Here is a 19,994-nt window from a genome sequence, read left to right as displayed (position 1 = left end):
TCATGCTTTGATTCGTTACATCTTATTGAATGACTGACGCAGTTTTCTACTCTGCAGACTCATTCACATCCAGCTCCTCATAATATGCACAGAGGTGTCTGTGTTTGTGTGCAAGTTTGCATGTGTATGTGAGAATGTGTGTGATGAAATCAGATCCAGCAAGAGGGTAATGGCTTTTACTCTTCATTAATGCTGCTTGTTTGTGAGTGACTGCCTCAGATTTCCCAAGGTGAACCATTCTTATCACCGCGGCTTCCCACTAGAGACGGCGACTCAAAGCCAGAGTGATTAATATGTACCCTCCGTTTTAAAAGGATAGCTCTGATTAATTGTCTTTAAGGTACAATGCTGCCTATTGGCTGTTTGTTTTGATAAACACCGGCGTCATTTGAATAAAATATTTTCTTCATTTTCCACGCCTGAGCTCCAGATTTCGTAACACCCCAGTTTGGGCTGTGAGGAGCTGATAAGATTATCGTTGGTCCATTGACAGGTTTCGTGTTGTTCATATAACCGATTGTTGCCTGGGAGCCGATGACCTGAAACCTGCCTAAAGCAATAAATCATTAAAAGCCTACCTGTGACTGTCATAGTAATAAATCAAACCTACCTGGATATAATGCATTGCACTCTATGTGTTTTGAATATGTCTAAAGAGCAAGTAATTTGACTCAGTTTACATCAGGTGCATAGTTTTCACAAGCCAGTCATGTGGTGGATTTATTGCAGTGAGCTGCTACGTACAAGAAAACAATGTGTGTAAAACCACCGTGATTGAATGCTTACTGACGAGTAGAGGAGATGCAAGAAATCCCCAAATTCCCTAACTTAATGCAGTAGGGGACCAGAGGGACTCAGCCATGTGGTCCAGCGGGTCCTGTCCTCTTAAACAATTCACACACATTTTCTTTTCCCAGCTGCAGATGTGTTTTGTTCCGCACTATTGCACGTAGCTGAGTCATTGTAAGTGCTCGCGTTTTTTCCTGAATGTGAAGTCAGCGGAGGCCGTTGACTCCTGGAACCGAGCAGTTTAACAAGATATCACCGGATTGTCTCCAAGGATTCATTTACTAAAAGAGACTGAAATGTGGTCAAATGCATACTGAGGGCGGTTGCTACTTCAGCTCACACTGTGAGTTAAGTGGCACTTCTCCGAACCCCATTTGGAGTTGCTCTTGATCAAAGGCATGGCACTCAGCCCCCACGAGTCCATGAGGGCATGAACCAACCAGCACAATGGAAAAATCCAAGGGCCATTAATTCTACCCAATTTACCTTTCGTTTGGGTTTCATTTGGCCCCTCTATAAATTCAGAGGCAGCCAGCAAGAGCAAATGAAAGAATCCTTGTTAGGCGATCATTACTCTGCTAATTGCTTTAGGAATGTGCCATGCACTTAAAGTCAAGGTCAGGGGGAGGGCGCCAAGATGTGAGGAGCTCTAATTTGAATGCTCTATTGGAGGAGGGGCAGTCATTTTAGTGCAGAGTGTGTGCTGGGGTCGAGGGAGTTAAGAGGTCAGGGATGAAAGAAATAGTGTAATTATGCTGGTAACTTCGACCGGAGATAGTGACAGTAGAGAGGTTGCGAACGCTGGATTCAAAGTATGGGCAATGTGCAGCCTCCAGTCGTGCTTTTTGTGCTGCAGAAAGGTCAAGGGTATTATATCATGTTTTATGCTCCCGAGCTTAAATCAAGCTCGTTCAATCTCAGCTCAAACCGTGATCTCTTTGGCACTGCCATCAATTGATGTCACCGTTTTGCATTTTTGCAGACATCAATTCACATCTTTTCACTTTTGTTTTTGCTTTTACATATATTGCGATGACCCACAATCAAAGCTGCCTCATCAATTCATGTCAGCCCTTCCTCTTCCTCCTCTCCTGCCCTTGCCTCAGGAGGACTGGCATTTGTCATGTGTGTGATTGTAACCCTGCCCGCTCTTGTGTCCTCTGCAGAGAGATGTTGGAATCGAGCTGGATAACCGTCTGGATGAGGGCGGCTACTGCTGCCAGTACTGTCGCCGTGGTTACCGCTTCTGCCGCCGCTACCACGAGCCCCTGGGTGGCTTCAACCCCTGGCCATACTACTACCAAGGAGGCCGGGTCATCTGTCAAATTGTCATGCCGTGCAACTGGTGGATCGCCCGCATGCTCGGGAGGATCTGAGGCGCTGAGCGTGCTGTCTGGTTTTGAATCTGTTTACGTTGTAGGTGCAAATTTTTCCTTTTGATAAATATTCAAGACCACTCGTGACACCAAAGCAGTCTATTGCAGGCAACTATTAGGTAGCACTTCTAGTCAGTGTGAGTCAGTGTAAACAGTCTAAATTATGTTTGAAGCATTTTGATTCCTTCTTAAAAAGCATTGGTTGTTTACAGGTGTCTAGTTTTCTCTCCTTGTTATTTGATCCTGTTCAATGAACGCATTTAGTTTGGAAACTGAGCCACCCTAAAAAAAACACACACACACACACACACAATCTGTCCTTACCTTACCTATTATGTCATACATTCATTTTTACTTGTATGTGTATACATATGAAAAGCTACAGCGAATACAATGCAACAGCAATTAACTATGTACTGTATGTAACCATCTGTGTGGTGCTATCACATTAAATGTGTAACAAGACATACACTTTATTAGGAAAATCATCTAGTGTAATTTAAAGCAACAGCATGTTCCATTATTGCATTATTATGTTTTCGCAGTTTTTGTTGACATCTGTTGTACTTTATGCTTATTATTGCCGTCCTGTCTGGTATTGTTGGTATGCTGGACTGCGTGACATTGAAAAGTGTTCTTATTAAAGTGGCAAAATTGTTATTAAATCACCACGTACCTCCAAATAGTGTAACCAAATGGGAGCTTGTGAGCCATTAATGCTTAGAGGTAATTTTTCCAATTTACAAATTTGATCTTTTTGTGCAGTTTTCCCAACACACTTATTAATATAATAAGCATGGATTGAAGCTAAACTTGTGTTTTCCCTTTTTCTTTGGCAATAACGATTAAAAGAATGTTAACTGTTGTTTCGCCTTTCAGTTCTGGCTGGTGATCATCTTTGTAGAGCAACACAATGCTCTTAAAGCCAAACAGGCTTCTTGTGAGAAGCACTTTAGTTAATTTTTGGAAACTAGAACTAATCAAAATGTGAAACGGTGTCTCAATATGTGACAGTGATACATGTTATGTGTAGCCCTGCATAAACTGGGACACCTGATAAGCCTATTTCTGAGTGAGGTAACACAGCTGATTGAGAACGTGGCCTCCAAATGAAAGTACTGAACTGGGCGTAGTAACAGTCTCTGGGTAAATGTTGTATTGAGTTTCTGCTAATGCAAACCAAACATTTCCTCCTGCTGCAGCATCGCATTAAAGCTGAGAAACACGAGCCATCTGGTATCACGATTTAGCTTAGCACTTATCAATTTATTCTTGACAAATCGTCTTCAAAACAAGACAATGGCTATTTTCAGCATTTTCCCCTACAGCGAATCAGTTTGAAGCACTGCAGGGAGTGAGCTGCAGGAAACAGGCTGCATACCTCCAACTTCTCAGCAAGGTAACCAACTTTCACTTAGTTGTTGGCAAACCCGTGCCATTTGCATGATTAAGCTGCTTGCACAATGATGGAAAAGACCAATTATTGCCTGATGTCTTTAAACAGCAGTTTGTCTTGTTGCCGGCCAATTTCTGTGAACTGCAGTACTAAAATGCATTGGCTATTACCACCAACAACTACAGGTGTTATCTTAAATACTGTAATACTGAAAATGTAATGCAGTATATCGCACCTAGTAAACTGATTGTCTTTCCAATGTCAACAATAGATGTACGAGCTTCAAAAAGCCAAATGTATGGCAGAGCTTTTGTATAGGATTGCGTTAGATTGCACGGTTTTCGTGCTTAGTGAGTGTTTATGTCTGACTTTTTTTCATAGCCTTTATCTTTTTCCTGCTCACATACCTACAGATAAAAGTCCATTCTGTGCCCTGTACTCCTTTGGGCCCAAAGGACAAAGCACACAACAGTAAAACAAAAACATCAAGAGAAACACATCCATACACCAAATCACAAAAAATGCAGAAATACACAGTCAACAGGGAAAATGCTACCTAAAAAGTTGCTACATCAGAAGTGCTCTGCTCTGCTTGATTTGAATAAACAGCAACACTGCTGAAGAGATCAAATCAAGAGCTATTGTGTTGCTATTATGCAAGCGACTTGTGCCACCATACCAAATATATCCCAAGATCTTCATAAAATATGTACTTAAGCGCTGATGCAGTGGCACGAACCAACTTCATAGATCCAAACACGGACGTACGCACAAAACCAACTTCAGAAAATTTGATTATGTGAGGATAATATTCACAGTTTAAAAATATTTAAGCAAAAAAAGAAAAAAAGCAAATTATTCCAGCACGCCAATACAGAAACACGAGTCTAACCGGCACTGAAAGTTCACGACTCGCTCTGCGTATTTTAGTCACTCTTTTCTCTGTTATTTGTATCATGTAAAACAAACATTGTTTAATTAAAGATTCACAGACCTCAGCAGTCGCTTCTCATGTGCTCACTGATGTGCTATCCTCCATTGTTTTCACCACTGTTGCAGTCTTCAAAATGCTTTAAATAGTGCGGCTGTTCAAACATTTTCTTATTTGCCGAGGCGATTTTAATCTCTAACGCCTCATCTCAGTGTGTCGAGCTGAAATAACTCTCATCTGCAACTAAGCAGGCGAGATAGGCATTTGTAATTGATGTTCTGTCATCACAATAACAAGGCGCATAAATGCCCAAGAGTATTCAAGCTATGTGAGGTACTCAGAAGTCAAACAGGGAGACAAAAATGGAACACTCGTGTTGTGGTAGTTTGCGTTGAAGCCCTCTGTATGTTTCTTTCTTTACTTGCTTTTTTCCAATTAAAATTTCATTGTACGAATAATCTCCGTTGTCCTATCATATGAAACAATGTGATTTCCTTGAAAGACACTTAATGCCCGGAGGGTGTTTGTCGGAAAGCTGATAGCAGTATGGGTTTTGAATCCAACTAATGCAATTGAAACAGGCAGGTCTCCTTCTCTACTCACCATTACTCCCATTCCTCATTAGCAGAATTTTTTAGCATCACATCTTGACAAGCCAAAACAGACATATATGCTTTTATTGTCCTGATTTTATAACCCGAGACTCTCTCGTGTATCGGATGTGTAATAATGCTTTGTTTACGCTAATATAAAAGTATCTCGCCTACAAAGTAAATATAGATCTTGACTCATGTTGGCTCACTCTGATGATAATGTCAAAGATATCAATAATAATTGACAGTGAAATGGATTTTGTTGAAAGAGAGGGCGAAACTTGCTATATGTAAATGTTTTATGAATATGCTCCACAAATGGAGTTCAGACTGAAGCCATATTGTTATTTTTGAATCAATAATGTCAATGGCCCAGAGCAACATGTCAAGTGAAAAATACTGGCATGAGTTAACAAATACAATAATTGCAAACATACTTCAAATAAACTGACAAGTGTACTGCAAAGCCCTCGAGGCGGTTCTGAAAAGTTCATAAAATCAGTGTTTATATAATTCATTTCTCACTACTTCCTGCTTATCACATCAAATAGGCATCTGTTTATTAAAATGGATGCATTCAGCATTCGGCATGCTGCTGCTGCCGCCGCTGTTGTTGTCGTTGTTGTTGTTGTTGTGGAGCTACCGCACTCACTGTGTTAGGAAACAGTATAAAGTGTTATTTTTTCATAAGATGCTGTTAGTTGTCAGTTGTCTATCTGGCGAGGTCTCTGAGGACTCTGAGGACTCTTTTGTGTAGTCGTGAGAGTAAATTGCCATGGAAGCCCAGAGAGTCGCTGTGAATGGGATGGTTCACCCTGACTGGAGAGGCTGATACAGATATTACAGCGGGCTCCCAGAGAGCTCCTCGCGCCTGTTGGGACAAAAGTCCAATATTAACCATGAAAGTCAAATTTTAAAGTACAGATGTCTCACAATTAAAACTCATTGTAGAGGAGACCTTGAATGACACCGGATGGTGGTAATACTGCAGATGGAGGATTGCAAGAGCAAAGGTTTTAAAAACAAATAAACGGGACAACAGTCTAGTTGATGCCTTCTTATCCACATTTTGTTGCCTAGTACACACATCTACTTGTGTTGTTTTATTTTTCCATTAGACAGTCTCATGATGTAAACATTCTATTAGTACAAATTATTAAAATTGCACTATTTTCTGTTTGAAGTTAAAAACCTAAGAAATTACAAACAGGGCCGACAGACTGCAGTGAAATTTTTGCATTTTCACAGGAAAATGTCAAAATCCCAACAACTCCAAATCAGATGGTATTTGATTGTTGGCTTTTTTTAAACCCTGCATTGAGGTTAATTTGCATTCCTACTATCTATGAAGAGGTTTAGCACTGCCTGCATTAGATATGAGCCAAATCTGCGAGTGTCTGACAGTGAACTCCTTCCTTGTAGACCAGAATTAAAGAATATATCGTTTCAGCCTAAGCCCTGCACTATTTTTTCTCATGCATTTTAAATAGGAAAGCCCGCCTCCAGCACTTGTTTATCCCCGTTTAGATGGGGAGAGGAAACAAGATCGACTGCTCTGCAGGATGAACAGAGATACCGAGCATTTACCAGGTTATCACAGTTCAAAGGATTTTTGCCTACCTGGCCCGAGGAATGGCCACTTCCATTGAAGCTCACATGTGAATTAATTCTTTTTGTTACTTATCAAAAAATGCAGGGAAACTTCCCTCCCAGCTGCTTATTTTCATTTCAAATAATCGCTCCTTCGTTTCGAGACGTAAGTTGCTATTCTGGGGTGGAGGAGAGTGAAAACCAATGTATGAAGAGTGTCTGTATTTAGATTAGTGACCTGAAGGAATACTTCTCTTCGATCCAGACTGAGGCTCGGGCTCTGATGAGGACACGTGTATTACCAGTGCCATCTTGTGTAGACAAAGGTGTACTGCTGTAATATCAAAGGTTAGGTGAGGTATTTTCAACACTTTTTTTTTTTTTTTACATCTTAAAACACGCTGTACCTCGCTGTCCTTAATACATCCACATCTGCTTCTGTGGAGTAAAGTAAAAATAAAAATGGGATCCATTTGAATCTAACTTTACCTGCATGTTGTTAATAAATTGCACAAAGCTTCAGCAGCCATAAGACAGCAGCCATCAACTCCTTTTCTTTGTAATGTTGCAGTCAGTCTGGTGACCTGATGGTTAAATAAGCTCTCCCTGTACTGTTCCTGCTACAGGCTGGAGGCACAATAATGTCAGCCGTCATCCCTCAACTGCTCCCACTGTGAGAGGCAGCATGGCACAGCAGTAAACACTCGCGCTGTGTCAGTGGCTGCAGGCGACACAGAAATAGTCCTCCTCTCCCAGGACCTGGCTCTCACTCCATCTTCAGGGTCTCTGACTCACTAACCAAAGGAATAGCACAGACATAACGGCTGCTAGTAGCCTTTCATTATTTTAGTAATCCATAAGAACCTCCGCTTACCCTATGGCAGGCAATCGATGAACCGCTCAACAGAAAAGCAAAGTGTCTGCTTGGATGTAATGGAGGGCTGTTTGTTGCCGAATGTGGAGCTTGTGCGATGATTTCATTCCCATTTCAAACCATTTTTTTCATCTGAAAAAGGTTCGGGAAGCTGTTCAGTGGCGTGAAGAAGGTTGTAATGGTGGCTGCGGCTGAACTTGGTCTTGTTTCTATGTGTGTGTGTGCACGCGTGTGTGTGTAACCCTATGGCAAGATTGGATTGTGTGGTACACAGCTGTGTATGTGGGTGTAGACGGAGCAAGGCACGGTAGGCAAGCCCCGACGCCAGAAGACTTCCTCAACACCACCCGCCTTCCTGACCCTGCACACACGCACACACACACACGCACACACACACACATGCACAGTCACTCCAAGCCAATGTAAACCCCAAACACACAAACACTCCATCCTCACATATATAAACACATCAACATAACACATGCTTGAAAAGAATCAACCCACTTCAGTGTAACTCATTCTCGCGCCAACCACAGCTTAAACGTGCACACACACACACACACACACACACACACACACACACACACACACACACACACACACTTTCCACTATGCAAACTGTGGTGACAGACTCGTCTGTCTTCAGCTCTGGGCATGTCACATGCTAATGTATTCATCCACCCACAGCAACTGGAGAAGCAGAGCTCTTAAGTACAGTCCAATCAGTCTCTGGCCCGCTAATGGCTCCAATCCAGTTTTCTACAGTAGCTTTTTCTTTCTCTCAAAATACCATGTGATCAAATGTCCCCCAAAGCTTAAACAGCCCAACAATACAACTGAATTTTCAAGGCAGTTTCATTATCGCAACAGCGCAAATGAATGGACTTAGTAACCGCTTGGAAGCTATTTGTTTCCAAGTTTAATTCGGTTTTCTGTTTCATTTTTCCAAAAAAAATAATTTAAAAAAAAGCTTGTATGACACTTTATCTGCGCCTCGCTCTATTTCCAAATCATTCTGCCAGCAAAAACAGCAACAAATAAAAAGAAAGAGAGAGAACAGTCAAAAGATAAGATTTTGCATTTAATTAGCATATTGACTTTTTCTTAAAAATCTATTCTATATTCAGCATAAAGGAGGCCATTGATAACCCAAGTCATAAGAAGCAACAAAAACATAAGCAGTGGACATACCTCAATGTTTCACAGACAGTAAAACAGTGCTCTGAGAAAAAGGAAGGGTAGATACAGGAATATATACAAAGCAAACAAGGCAGCAAATCCCCACCGAAAGACTGACAGATTTTAATGCAAATGTAACCCAGTGTACTTATTGGCTGCATGTACTTTAAAAAAAAAAAGCATGTACTTTAAAAACAAGTATACATTCAGAGTGTCTTTGCAGACCCAGAGCCCTTTTGGCTGATGTGAGGTTGTAAAGTAGCGTTTAACACCTGTCCTTAGGTGCAAGTGCAGATGGAGGTCAGTATGTCTGAATGTCCTCACTCTGCAGCTACAGTCCGGCTGGAAAATACAACCAATTTAGCCGGGATACCACTCAGGATCAATATGGCTTCATCCCCGGCAGGACCAAGGGGCCAATCGGATGGCTGGCCTGAGAGGTTCTTAACCAAGTGGGACAGCAAATAAAGAAGGCACAGACTCGACTGACCCGAGCCGAGAGCAGTCGAGGAGGCGGTGAGGAGAGAAAACCAGACAAGAGGTAACAAGGTGACAGGAGTGGAGAGGAGAAAGAGGAAGGAGGGGAAAAGGAGCAAAGCTTGAAACAAGACAAAAAAAAAACAGCACTGGTTCCTCTTTGTACCAAACAAATGGCGAAACAGAGATAGGATTTCAAAGGCATGTGAATTGTTACATTTGATACTTTATACAGCACATACACAGCGAATATATATTTGAATGCATAGTTTCGTCTGCTTGACTGTTAAAAAAGATAAAGAGGTATGTCCGCTGATAAGAAGGAATGAAAAGAACATTCAGTACATGTTTAAATCAGAGGATATAAGAGAATATAACAGTGGAGTAATCATGCTGCACTGAACACTCGAGTCCAAAACTCAAGGAAATACCAAAGCTGATTATATGGAAAGCTATACACGTGAAAAATGTTGGTCTTACAAAAAACTACCAAATAAGCCTCCTGGTATTAACGTTCATATTCTTTGTATTTCCCCTCAGGTTTTTACATGTAAATAGAAAACAAATGTGCCTGGTTTTTACACAGAATTTAGGAATTCACAAAATAAATAAATTCACCGTGGCCTTAAAATTGAATCTCAATTGTATATTATATGTATATATATATATATATATTTATTCATTTTTATCAATAGATTCATATATATTCCATTTGATAACAACAGGATTTAAACCTCGGAGCCTCTGAGGCAGAGACTGATAAAATCTGTTTTATCTCGTGTATTCTTTCTCTCCATTTGTGCCTCCCTATCCTGCTGTGCCTTCGGTCTGCAGCTCTATACAAACAGTTTTGATGTTACACTGTCCTTGATAGACGGAAAATGCCCATTTCCATAGTAACACAGTGTTTTAAGGCCAAGGGTATTAGAGAGTGAATGCATACCTATTTTGTTTATATGAAAATAAATGCGTAATAACTTCTTGGAAGTCTGAAAGTCTGTGAAGGTATTTAGTCTGTTTTTCATCTCTTACGCAGCTGTTTCCAACAAACGGTCTTGAACTGTTCTGAACTTCCGGTAAGGCACTCTTCAATTGAACTCCGAGATGTGTGGGTTTTCTTTTTTCCAGCAAACACAACATCCGTGCGAAAAGTAACTCGTACCTGATGTAAAGATCAGGTACGCTCACACATTGCCAGATGCCAAATGGTCATTGCACCATTTGGCATTCAGTCCCCGGTTTTTGGTTTCTTGCATTTTTCTTTAAACACGTGAGTCCAGTGAGATGAAAAGTTAAAAAAAAACAGCTAACTGGCACATTTGGTAGACAGGGATTCCTGGTTTATCCAATGGCTACTCTCCTAGAGGAAAAAAAGCATTTTGTGTTTGTGCATGTGTGCATATGTGTGTATTTGTGTGTGTGTGTGTGTGTGTGTGTGTGTGTGTTGGGGATTGTGTCTACAGAAAAAAAGAATCCTAAATCTGAAAAGTTACTTCTTAAAAAACTAAACACTCCCTTGATTTTTAAAATTAGGCACATGGTCACAAATATGTTGGTAAACAATAAATCCTGAGGCTGAACTGACCAACCTTTAAAAGCTGCAAGATCCCTCGTTCTGATCTTTGATCAGATCACTGTGGTAGGTAAAGAAAATGGATTCAATTTTGGTTCAGCTTTTGTTGAAGAGTCCTGCAGCACTAAGCCTCTGCAGGTTCTGTCTTTATCTGGATAAAGTTTGCAGGCAATTGAACAGACACTGGCAGCTCCTGCAGGCCTTTGATTCCCTGCTCAGGCTGCAGGGACATCTCTCCACGCACTTCCAGCTCCTCCACAGGGGTCAGACCCTCACTAGGGCTGCTGCTCTGAGAAGAATGTCCATTAATTATAGTTTCACTTGCGCCCTCTGGGCCCTGGCTTTGACTGGTATCAATGATAACAGTCCTGTACTGCAGCTCCGCCTCCCCTGCTTCCATCTCCTCTTTTTCAAAAGTATGTGCGGCCAGTGATGGATCGCCGTTCACCATCGACTGAAAGTAGGTGGGGTCCAGCATCTCCTCTTTCACCTGCAGCCCTGAGAGGTCGCTAGATTTGAGCACAGTGGCAATTACGGTGCCGGGCTGCTGTGCCACCATGGTCTGCCCACAGGTGGTGTTAATGGTGACAAGGCGGGGGAGACCATTGAGGTTGGAAGCGGTGGAACTAATGACTCCTGGAGGGGAAGTGCAGGAGGAGGAGGCAGATGAGCCCAGACTGGTGACCAAGAGCTGCTGCGGGAGGCCATCCTGCAGGCTGTTAGCCCCACCTGCTATGGAAGCCGTATGGATGGTAAGCACATCTTTACCACCTGCCGTCGTGGAGGGCATGGTGTGGAGAATAACCCGAGAAGGGGAGTGGCTGGAGTCCCCGTTGGCTAGAACAGTGAGGGGAACAGACTGAAGCGAGCGGGAAGATGTCAGGACCATAGGAACTGATGCAGGGGTGTTAATGGTCCTGATAAAATAAAAAAAACAGAAGATGTAGGTGAGTCTCTTCACTGTCTCTGACAGAGTTGGTGTAATTGAATATTCTCTTTATATCTTTGCAAATATATACAAGGTTTGTTTTTAACGGACACCTACTGTGAAAATTAGCGACCGCACAGCTATGAGCCTAAAAAGCACAACTAAAGCCTTTATTAAAATAACAAATTGTGCTGACAGCTGTACTGTGGAAATTATGAGTCTCTTCAATTTCTAACAGCAGACAATGTTTAACCACTAAAAAAAAAAAAAAAAGTAGAATTTTGTGATAATACAGGCAGCAGACTTGGCAACAGAAAAATAAAATGCAAAGTAAAGCTGTGCCAGAACGCAAAAAACAGAAGAAGAAGAAATGCACTTTATAAAAATCTAAAGGTGATCTGGCACTTTACTGACATCAACAACAAAAAAATGAATTATATAAAGTAAAGATTTACTTCAGCTCTGCTGGGTTGGCTGTAGCTGTGCTCACCTCACAGTTTTATTATGTATAATGAAACTCTGCATCTCAAATTCTCAAAAGGTGACATTTTGTACATACGAGGCTTCGAGATGTAATTGAGTTCCCCTTACAAGACGCCGCCACTAATATAAGAGCGATAAGCTTTGACTCAGACATTTTCTGTGAATATCAGGTCCAACGCTATGATGCATGCATGTGTGAGTATGAGTAAGATTTAAGCATAAAGCATTTAACATAAACTTAGTTTAGAATAATCAGTTTATGTATCATTTGAGATTAATAATGACATTTATATTTTAATTACCACGTTTTTTATGTTATTGGTAAGGATACCTGACTGACATGCACTTTGGTGGATGACGATTATATGATTTCTTACTTCTTACTTCATTTGTTTTACACAAAAATCACAAAGACAAGAAAGCGTGAAACACATGCGTGTCTGAAGAATTGAATGCTGGGCATATTTCGTGTCTAAGAACAATGGCTTATAAGAGTCTTGCATTTAATGCTCTTAAGAGGCAATCAGCAGAGACAAGCTAGCTGTTACCCCTTTTCTAGCCTTTGAGATTACCAGCATTTGGCACATTTTCATCACACACGACAACAGCGTCAATCTTGTAGTCTAGCTCTTCGCAAGAAAGTAAATAATCATAAGATCTGACTCAGTGTTATCTGTGTTCTCTGGTGGATATAGAGTGTATTAGAGACACCGACTCTACCATATATCAAACTCACTCTTGGGTTTTCTGTATTGCAAATCTGTTACTTTTGCTGACATATGGACAGATAGATCCAGAATAAGCTAATATCAGCCCAACTGATTTACCCATCGAGCCCTAGTTTGAAAGATCATTAAGCAGAGAATGATTTTCTGGTATCCGCTGTGGAGTAATGAAACAAAAATAAAACTACTCCTCATTTTGCTGTTGGTTCCTCTTAAAACACCTCTGGTGTTTTTCATAGTCGCTCACCTTAAAGCTTGTGCTGTTTCCTGGACTCCGGCCCCTTGGTTGGCTTGCAGCATATGAACAGACTGGAGGAGCTGCTCAGCCTGTCCACCGTTAGCTTGCTGGTAGAGACATTCATTGTTTGGCTCTTTCTTCATCTGTTTTACCGAGACGTGCTGCTGACCATGAGCTCTTCCGTGCCCTTTGGACCCTCCACGAACCACAGACCGCCCGTTGGTCGATCTCTGGTTTCCGTAGCCGACATTGGTATCAGAACCCGTCTCTTCATCCTCAATCACCACGAGGTCAGCTGGCATCTCCTTAAACTGATAGACCAGCCTCTGCCCCTCCACTTTAGCCAGGATGCCTCTCTGATAGTAGTATCTAGAAAAGAAAACAGATGTCCAACACATTATAATCATTCCTGATGGGCATTATGAATACATCTATGGAACCATGTCTTTAGGTTTCAGAGCAAAATAAAAGCTCATTTGAAGCACAGCGTTGCTCAGAAAAATGATGCTCGTATGTTCACCTGAGAGCTCTTCCCATGGTCTCATAGTTCATGTCAGGTTTGTTCTTGTGTTTGCCCCACAGCTTTGAGACAGCCTTGGAGTCCACAAGCTTAAAGATGCCTTTCTCCCGCTGTGTCCACTTGATGTATTTGGGACAGGTGTTTTTATCCTGCAGTAAGGCCAGAAGGAATTCCCACAGGTAGATGGTATTGCCTGCAAATTGGGGGGGAAATAAATTTAGTCTTGTTTTTAACTTTCAAGTGAGTCAGACGTTCGCGACGAAGCCTTGGAGCTGTGCTATAGACATCTATAATTCATTTAGTAGTACAGTTTATGAATATATGAACGCCACAGGGTTACAGGAGGAGCTGCTCTTTTATTCCAGCCATTGTATGTGTACATGCGTGCCTTGGGATGACATTAATTATATCAAGTCTGGGAGTAGATTACTCTAATTCATGAAATGCTTCGGCCAGAAGTGGTTAAAAACAGCAACGCTCCCAGTAGTCAGATGAATCCCAGACACCATGACAGGGTGATGTATATGTGTGCAACTGAACCTGCTGTCCCCAGTCCCCTCCTCTTTGAGTCACACTGTAGGGTGCAATGAGGTTTTACATGGCACACCACTAGTCTCCTTCTATCGGCAGAGCATCAACGTGCCCTCCAGCCTGCAATCACTTCTGTTTCCCTGTGAAACACAGCACTTTGAGATCCCCTCATCCATTAACTCTCCTAGATTCGACCCCACTGGACTGCAGGGGTTGAGGACTGCTGTTTGCACACTCCACATGAGGAAATGGAGCGTACACAAGAGGAGGACAGACCTTGATTTTTATTGGCTGATTATAGAAAAGTGGACTAGTTAGTGAGGCTTACCTTTGCCCTCTTTGCTCTTCTTCCTGAGTGGTAGGTTAGGGGTGGTGATGGGAGAGCAGGGACGGACCGCCCGCGGCTTTCGCACTATGATTCAAATTATGGAGTAGTGTGTTATAAGGTGAAAGGCCACAGTGAAATCATCTAATTACCTACAACAGTGAATTTTTAGTGAGGGAGTTCTAACAAGGAGGAAAAATGTCTTACCTTTGGTTTTTTTCTGAGGTTTTAAGGGAAATTTTTGGGGAATCTCATCCATAGATGAGGTGTCCTCGTCTACAGACATGTCAAGGGCAACACCGTCCATCTGGTCAGGCCTCAGTGGGGCATATGTCAGGTCTGACTCAAGCAGAGTGCCATAGGTGTGAACTTAGCATAAACAAGAGATACAGAAAAGTGTTTCAAGCTGCAATTATGAACAGCGTTAGATCAAAGCTGACGTTTTTGTCACAAGCTGAAGGAGTGGAATAATAAGCATGCAAATTAACTTACGCATACGCTTCTCATCCAAAATGTTGTTCGGAGACTCCATGTTAAGAAGAGCCGCCGCTGCTTCATTTGTCTCCATGCTGTCCTCTGTGCCTGAGACTGTTGTTTCTGTCCACCAGATGACAACAAATTCATTAATAAGAAATACTCGGAGGCTAATGCTTTGCATAATTTACTTTTTTGAGAAGTGTAGGTCAAACACAGGTGAATGGCTACAAAGGTTCTTTTTTTATGTCAGCTTTCACTTACGACAAGGAGAGTACATTTTTAAAACGTTTTTCATTTTAAGGAGAAAGACTTATTTTTAAGTTAATATCGCTGAATGCATGCTTGCATGTTCTGAATTTTCAGGTAACTCACTGTTCAGTGAATAGTTTGTGGGTCAGCCTACAGATTAATTGTAATGAATTAATTCGAAGAGTACCTAAGAAGGCTGTTTGTGCTGTGCAACGGAGCAGGAATTAAATGTGTAGTTTGTAATTTTCTGGCTTTGCATCTTCCACTTGTGTGCTTTGTTAGTTTTGTTATGTCTCATTAAAATTCAGCGTTTATTGCATGTGCACCTGTGAGATCCACCCCTCCTTCCAAGATGGATGGTTCCTCAACCACATGGAGAGTGGTATCCACCATGATACCGTTGGTCACCTCATCGGACTCGAGCCCCGAGTATACTTGCAACAGATCGGCTGCGGGAACTTGCTCAACAATCACCGCTGGGAATACTGACGGGTCGTCCAGCTGCACAGAGAGCAGACACACAGACACAGAAAGGTTTGAGATGCTGTAACACTAACGATGCCCCTCGGAGGCAGAGGACCGTGGATCTTTGTACATACGTCTTTGAGTGTATATGCAATAAAAATACAATCAATCCCTCTGCTGCACGTCATAAATGTGATATAAAAACCACACGATATCAAGATAGTGTTAAAACACTGGTCTCTTATTTTTACTGCCTTGTGAAACACTGTAGATTCACACTCATTTTTAGCTAATGTGTAGGCGCATAGCATGGAGGAGAGCTCATTTCTGTGGTGCTGTATTGGTCCAGAGGAGCCTGCTGAAGAAGCCAGGAAGCAGCTGTTTGTTCTAGCCCACTTCACCTGAAGAGTTAATCTTATGTTCAGAAATGATATAAGACCAAATGAATGTTAATGCATGAAGTCATGAATTGCAGGCAAGCACACCCTTCATCATCTCCTAAATGTGCTTTGGGAATTCACTATCTCATTTCAGGCATGGCACAATCTGATGCAGGAAGGAGCGAGGGGAAAGAGGGAATTACCAGAGTGTGGGCCAAAGTGAACTCCACCAATAGAGACCATGTCAAAAGGGCTCACTGGGCACTTGGTTTGTGTCGGTCAGAGGCTAATTCAGTCCTTTGAATATGTGCAAAATGTGGTTCTCAAAACCTGACAGTACTTCTCAAATAGTATAAAGAAAATGCAACATGAAAATCCAGTGGAATGCTGACTTAATAATCATTCAAATAAAGCATTTTATCAGCATTATATAAAGAAGTCAACTTGATGCAAAACATGTAGTCACCTGGGCACCAGCAGATGGCAGCACACTACACTTCAAAATGCTTTGAAATCATTTCTTCTGTGCCGCTGACAGGCAGACGAAGCTACTATGTTTAGCTTCGTGAGAAATGGTCTCTAAATGACAATGTGTCGGAACCTCGCTGAATTACATCAAATGATTCATGTTGTGATTTGTTTTCATTTTAGACAAACAATGTTGATCAATGAAACACCTTAAATCACATTCCTAGAGTGATGACCTGATTAAAAGGAAAGACAAAAAGGTGTGGTAGGCGGAACATGAATAAAGGCTTATCTGTCTCTTTGCACAAGTGTCCATTGTTGGTTTGGCCCTCTGGGGCATACCAGGTGTCCAGGCCTTGAGCTGGGGGGAGGCTGGGAAGAGGGGCATTCGAGTGTGCGTGGCTGCATACCCATCCCGGCTATAGTTTAACCAGGAGCCTAACCGATTGGCTCATTATTTGGACACAGTGTTAAACGGTTAGCCCTCCTTAGCAGCACTAGCGCTAATTATTCATGGATTCTTTATTAATAAGGTGTTTATGAGTCGAGGGAGGAGGTGGCCCTGCATAATGTCTACCATACCTCTACCAGATACAGACAGCTTGTGCCATCTAAGCAGAAAAACCACAAGGCTTCCTGGGACTACTAAAAACCCTGGATTTTGCTATGACTGCGAGTGCTATCAGTGTCTCACTGACATGCACTGAATATTTCCCATTAATCAGACTCTTTGGTAGACATACTATCAGAGTGCGAGACAGTGAGGCTACCCCATTTTCCCGGCTTGACTTAAATTAAGTTTTCTGTCCTTGAATAAGAACAAAGCGTGTGTCAGGAGATAAAACCGTTGCGACTATTTGTCTGCGTCTGAAACAGCAGCCTTTCCCACCCTCTCCCACTAAATGCAGACAGCCTGTGATCCCACACAGTTTGCTGACAGAGCGGCAGACACATGTTGCTGCCGTCTCCGCTGTTGTTTTGATGTTAAATTGATTCTGTTTTTTTCTGTGAACAATTCAGAGTTGCATTGCTGTGCGAACCCGCTGATAATCCGGCAAGAACTATGAAAGAGTGAAACTGTTGTTTAAAGGAGTAAAACGATGAGAAGGTGGTACAAGCACCCTGCATGCAACACAAATTATACTGCACATACAACAAGTATCCTAACGGCTTCTTCCTCTTTCTTGACCTAAATAGTGTTTCTAGTAGGGAAACACAGGCGATAAAGCTCCAACCAATTTGCATTTCTGAGTTCCCCATTCTGCTTTGAAAGCACAGCATCTGTGCAGCCTGTTCCCCCACACCCCACTCTCTTCTGCTTTACCTGCCTAACCACAATGTAGTCCAACTGTCTGTACACTTTCTGTATCCGCATCACGATATTTGAGAAAGTGTAGCTGGCGTAAGTAAGAGATACCATCACGTTTAAAAGCTGCTTGTTTGCCTAAAGCCACATGCCTTTATAATGTAGCTTAAAAATGGAGGAAATTTTGGGACCCTTTTCGCGTCTCCCTACCCTCAGCTGAAGCAGATCCCGACTGTGTTCAAACTACACATTGGCTTACAAACCAATATAGCAAGGCTAATCGTTACAGAATCTACTTGGTGGTTTTACTCAGCTCCGACAGCTTTACTGTGGCGAGAAAATAAAATCTTTAAATGTCTAAATGGCCGCTGCAGAAGTGCCATTGTGAGTTGTTCGTTTCAGTGTGTGTGTGGGGGTATATTCATGAGTTAGTAAATAGAGGCAAACTGCTTGTCTAACAGGCCAAGTGGGTGCAGCAAGTCACAAAACTGTAGCACTGGAACAATACAAGACCTTTTGCTGGAATTATCCCATCCCTTCTAAACAGCCTTGTAACTGGTCCATCAGGTTAGGCTTGAACTGGTGCTATTCAGGGATCCAATGACAGCCTGCCACTCTAGATACACACATACAAATACTAGGACACATAAACACACATACATCTCCACACTTACAATCAAGCCTGCTCCACAGGATTCAGACCCGGGTGTGGGGAAGAGATAACTGCACACCTGACCGAGCAATGAAAAAACACACAGGCACAAGTTGACATCGAATGCACACAGTAACCTTTGGGTAATAAACACATTCACGTCCTAGCCCCACCCTCTGCCTCCCACACACCCTAGCCTCACTGCAGGTTTTTCAGTCTTTCCATTTCTGTGCTACCGGCAGCCCGCACTCTTCTTCCCAGACCTCCTCTCGGCTCCATCCTCCTCCCTTTCTGTGTCGTCAAACTTAGAGATCACAGGCTAATCCTACCCCAGTGGCCATGCTGTTTACACTAGTTTTGTTTGTTTTGAAATGTATTTCATTTTTCAACAGGATTGCATACAGTGTGTCATGTAGGAAAAGACAGACGGTCGGCCACTGAGCTCGACGGGTTTGAACGCTAATGCAGACCCTATAAGTCGAGTCATGAAAAAAAAAATCAACAACAACAGAGAGTTGCATTTGAAAAAGTGATTTCTCTGGTGAGATTGTACCTGATTGATTTCGTCCATCCCATTGCTGGCAAATTCAAACACCAGTTCACTGGGTTGTACTGCTGTCGTCATGGTAGTGGAGTTTCAAAGTCGAAGAGCAGCCTAAAAAAATCCCAGCTATAACTACTCCAGCGCAGACAGACTCAGTTTCACCTCACAAAATGGCCTCCCTGTAATCCCGTCTTTTTAATCTGAGCAGTTATTGCTCAGAGAGAGACCATGAGCCAAGTTTCAGAGGAGTCCTGTGGCCCAGGTGGGAGCAGCCTCGTCCCACTCTGACACGGAGGCTGGGCCCTGCTGCGCCTGAAGCATCTACACCTGGAAGATGGAGAGACAGAGGTGATAGGTCAGCAGTAATTCTAGTAATTTTACTAGAAAATCCTCATAAAGTGGAACTCCTGGGACTTCACATTGGTTAGATCTATAACCTGCTCAAATCTATGCAGTTTAGGCATTATCTGGGTCATGCCTAGTTTTGATCTGATGCTGAAAAATCAGATCACTGACTGGTTCCAGCCTAAAAACCTTTTTTTTTAAAAAGTCACTAATTAACAAACGTTAGTGTCACCAGGTTTAAAATTTCTTATTTACAATCTGTGCAGTTACTTTTACTGAAAATATCAATGTGAATACAAACGGTAGAGATACAAAGCGCAAATACTCCATTTACAGTGTTAATAAACAGACCGTCAACACTTGTTTAATGATCAATTAATCTGTCAGTAATGTTCCAGATTGACTGATTATGCTTTAATTAAATGCTGGAAAAAAACGTGAGCATGTAGAAAAGTTACATGCTCTTGGTGACATCATCAGACAAAAAAATTCAGGACCACCCCCCCAAAAAAACAAACAATAAAAATTACTGTGATAGATTTTTCTGCTGTTTTTGAACTTGTAGGGTCGAGACCTACTT

At 42.1% G+C, this 19,994-nt stretch overlaps 2 protein-coding genes across 9 annotated transcripts in view; one reads left to right on the top strand and one right to left on the bottom strand.

The window, feature by feature from the left end:
• The window catches only part of tnmd (tenomodulin), a 77,420-nt gene extending 72,861 nt beyond the window's left edge, over window positions 1–4,559 (top strand). For all 4 annotated transcript variants that reach the window (XM_026146102.1, XM_026146092.1, XM_026146082.1 and 1 more), the window contains one exon: window positions 1,956–4,559. In XM_026146102.1, the coding sequence (XP_026001887.1) occupies window positions 1,956–2,165 (210 nt within the window). In that variant the 3' untranslated portion in view covers window positions 2,166–4,559. The remainder of the gene's footprint in view (window positions 1–1,955) is intronic.
• A 6,128-nt stretch (window positions 4,560–10,687) lies between these two features.
• The window catches only part of elf1 (E74-like ETS transcription factor 1), a 39,062-nt gene continuing 29,755 nt past the window's right edge, over window positions 10,688–19,994 (bottom strand). For 4 of the 5 annotated variants that reach the window (XM_026146046.1, XM_026146038.1, XM_026146030.1 and 1 more), the window contains exons 2-10: window positions 19,079–19,396; window positions 18,548–18,604; window positions 15,581–15,755; window positions 15,021–15,125; window positions 14,736–14,897; window positions 14,532–14,615; window positions 13,673–13,865; window positions 13,162–13,521; window positions 10,688–11,695 (exon numbers count right to left, since the gene is read on the bottom strand). In XM_026146046.1, the coding sequence (XP_026001831.1) occupies window positions 10,903–11,695; window positions 13,162–13,521; window positions 13,673–13,865; window positions 14,532–14,615; window positions 14,736–14,897; window positions 15,021–15,125; window positions 15,581–15,755; window positions 18,548–18,604; window positions 19,079–19,150 (2,001 nt within the window). In that variant the 5' untranslated portion in view covers window positions 19,151–19,396 and the 3' untranslated portion in view covers window positions 10,688–10,902. The remainder of the gene's footprint in view (window positions 11,696–13,161; window positions 13,522–13,672; window positions 13,866–14,531; window positions 14,616–14,735; window positions 14,898–15,020; window positions 15,126–15,580; window positions 15,756–18,547; window positions 18,605–19,078; window positions 19,397–19,994) is intronic. The other variant, XM_026146064.1, reaches the window with a different exon arrangement.

The sequence above is a fragment of the Astatotilapia calliptera genome, chromosome 2 (assembly GCF_900246225.1).
Source record: "Astatotilapia calliptera chromosome 2, fAstCal1.2, whole genome shotgun sequence".
Taxonomy (NCBI): Eukaryota; Metazoa; Chordata; class Actinopteri; order Cichliformes; family Cichlidae; genus Astatotilapia; species Astatotilapia calliptera.
Note: the sequence above shows the minus strand (reverse complement) of the source record. Positions and strands in the feature narration are given on the sequence as shown.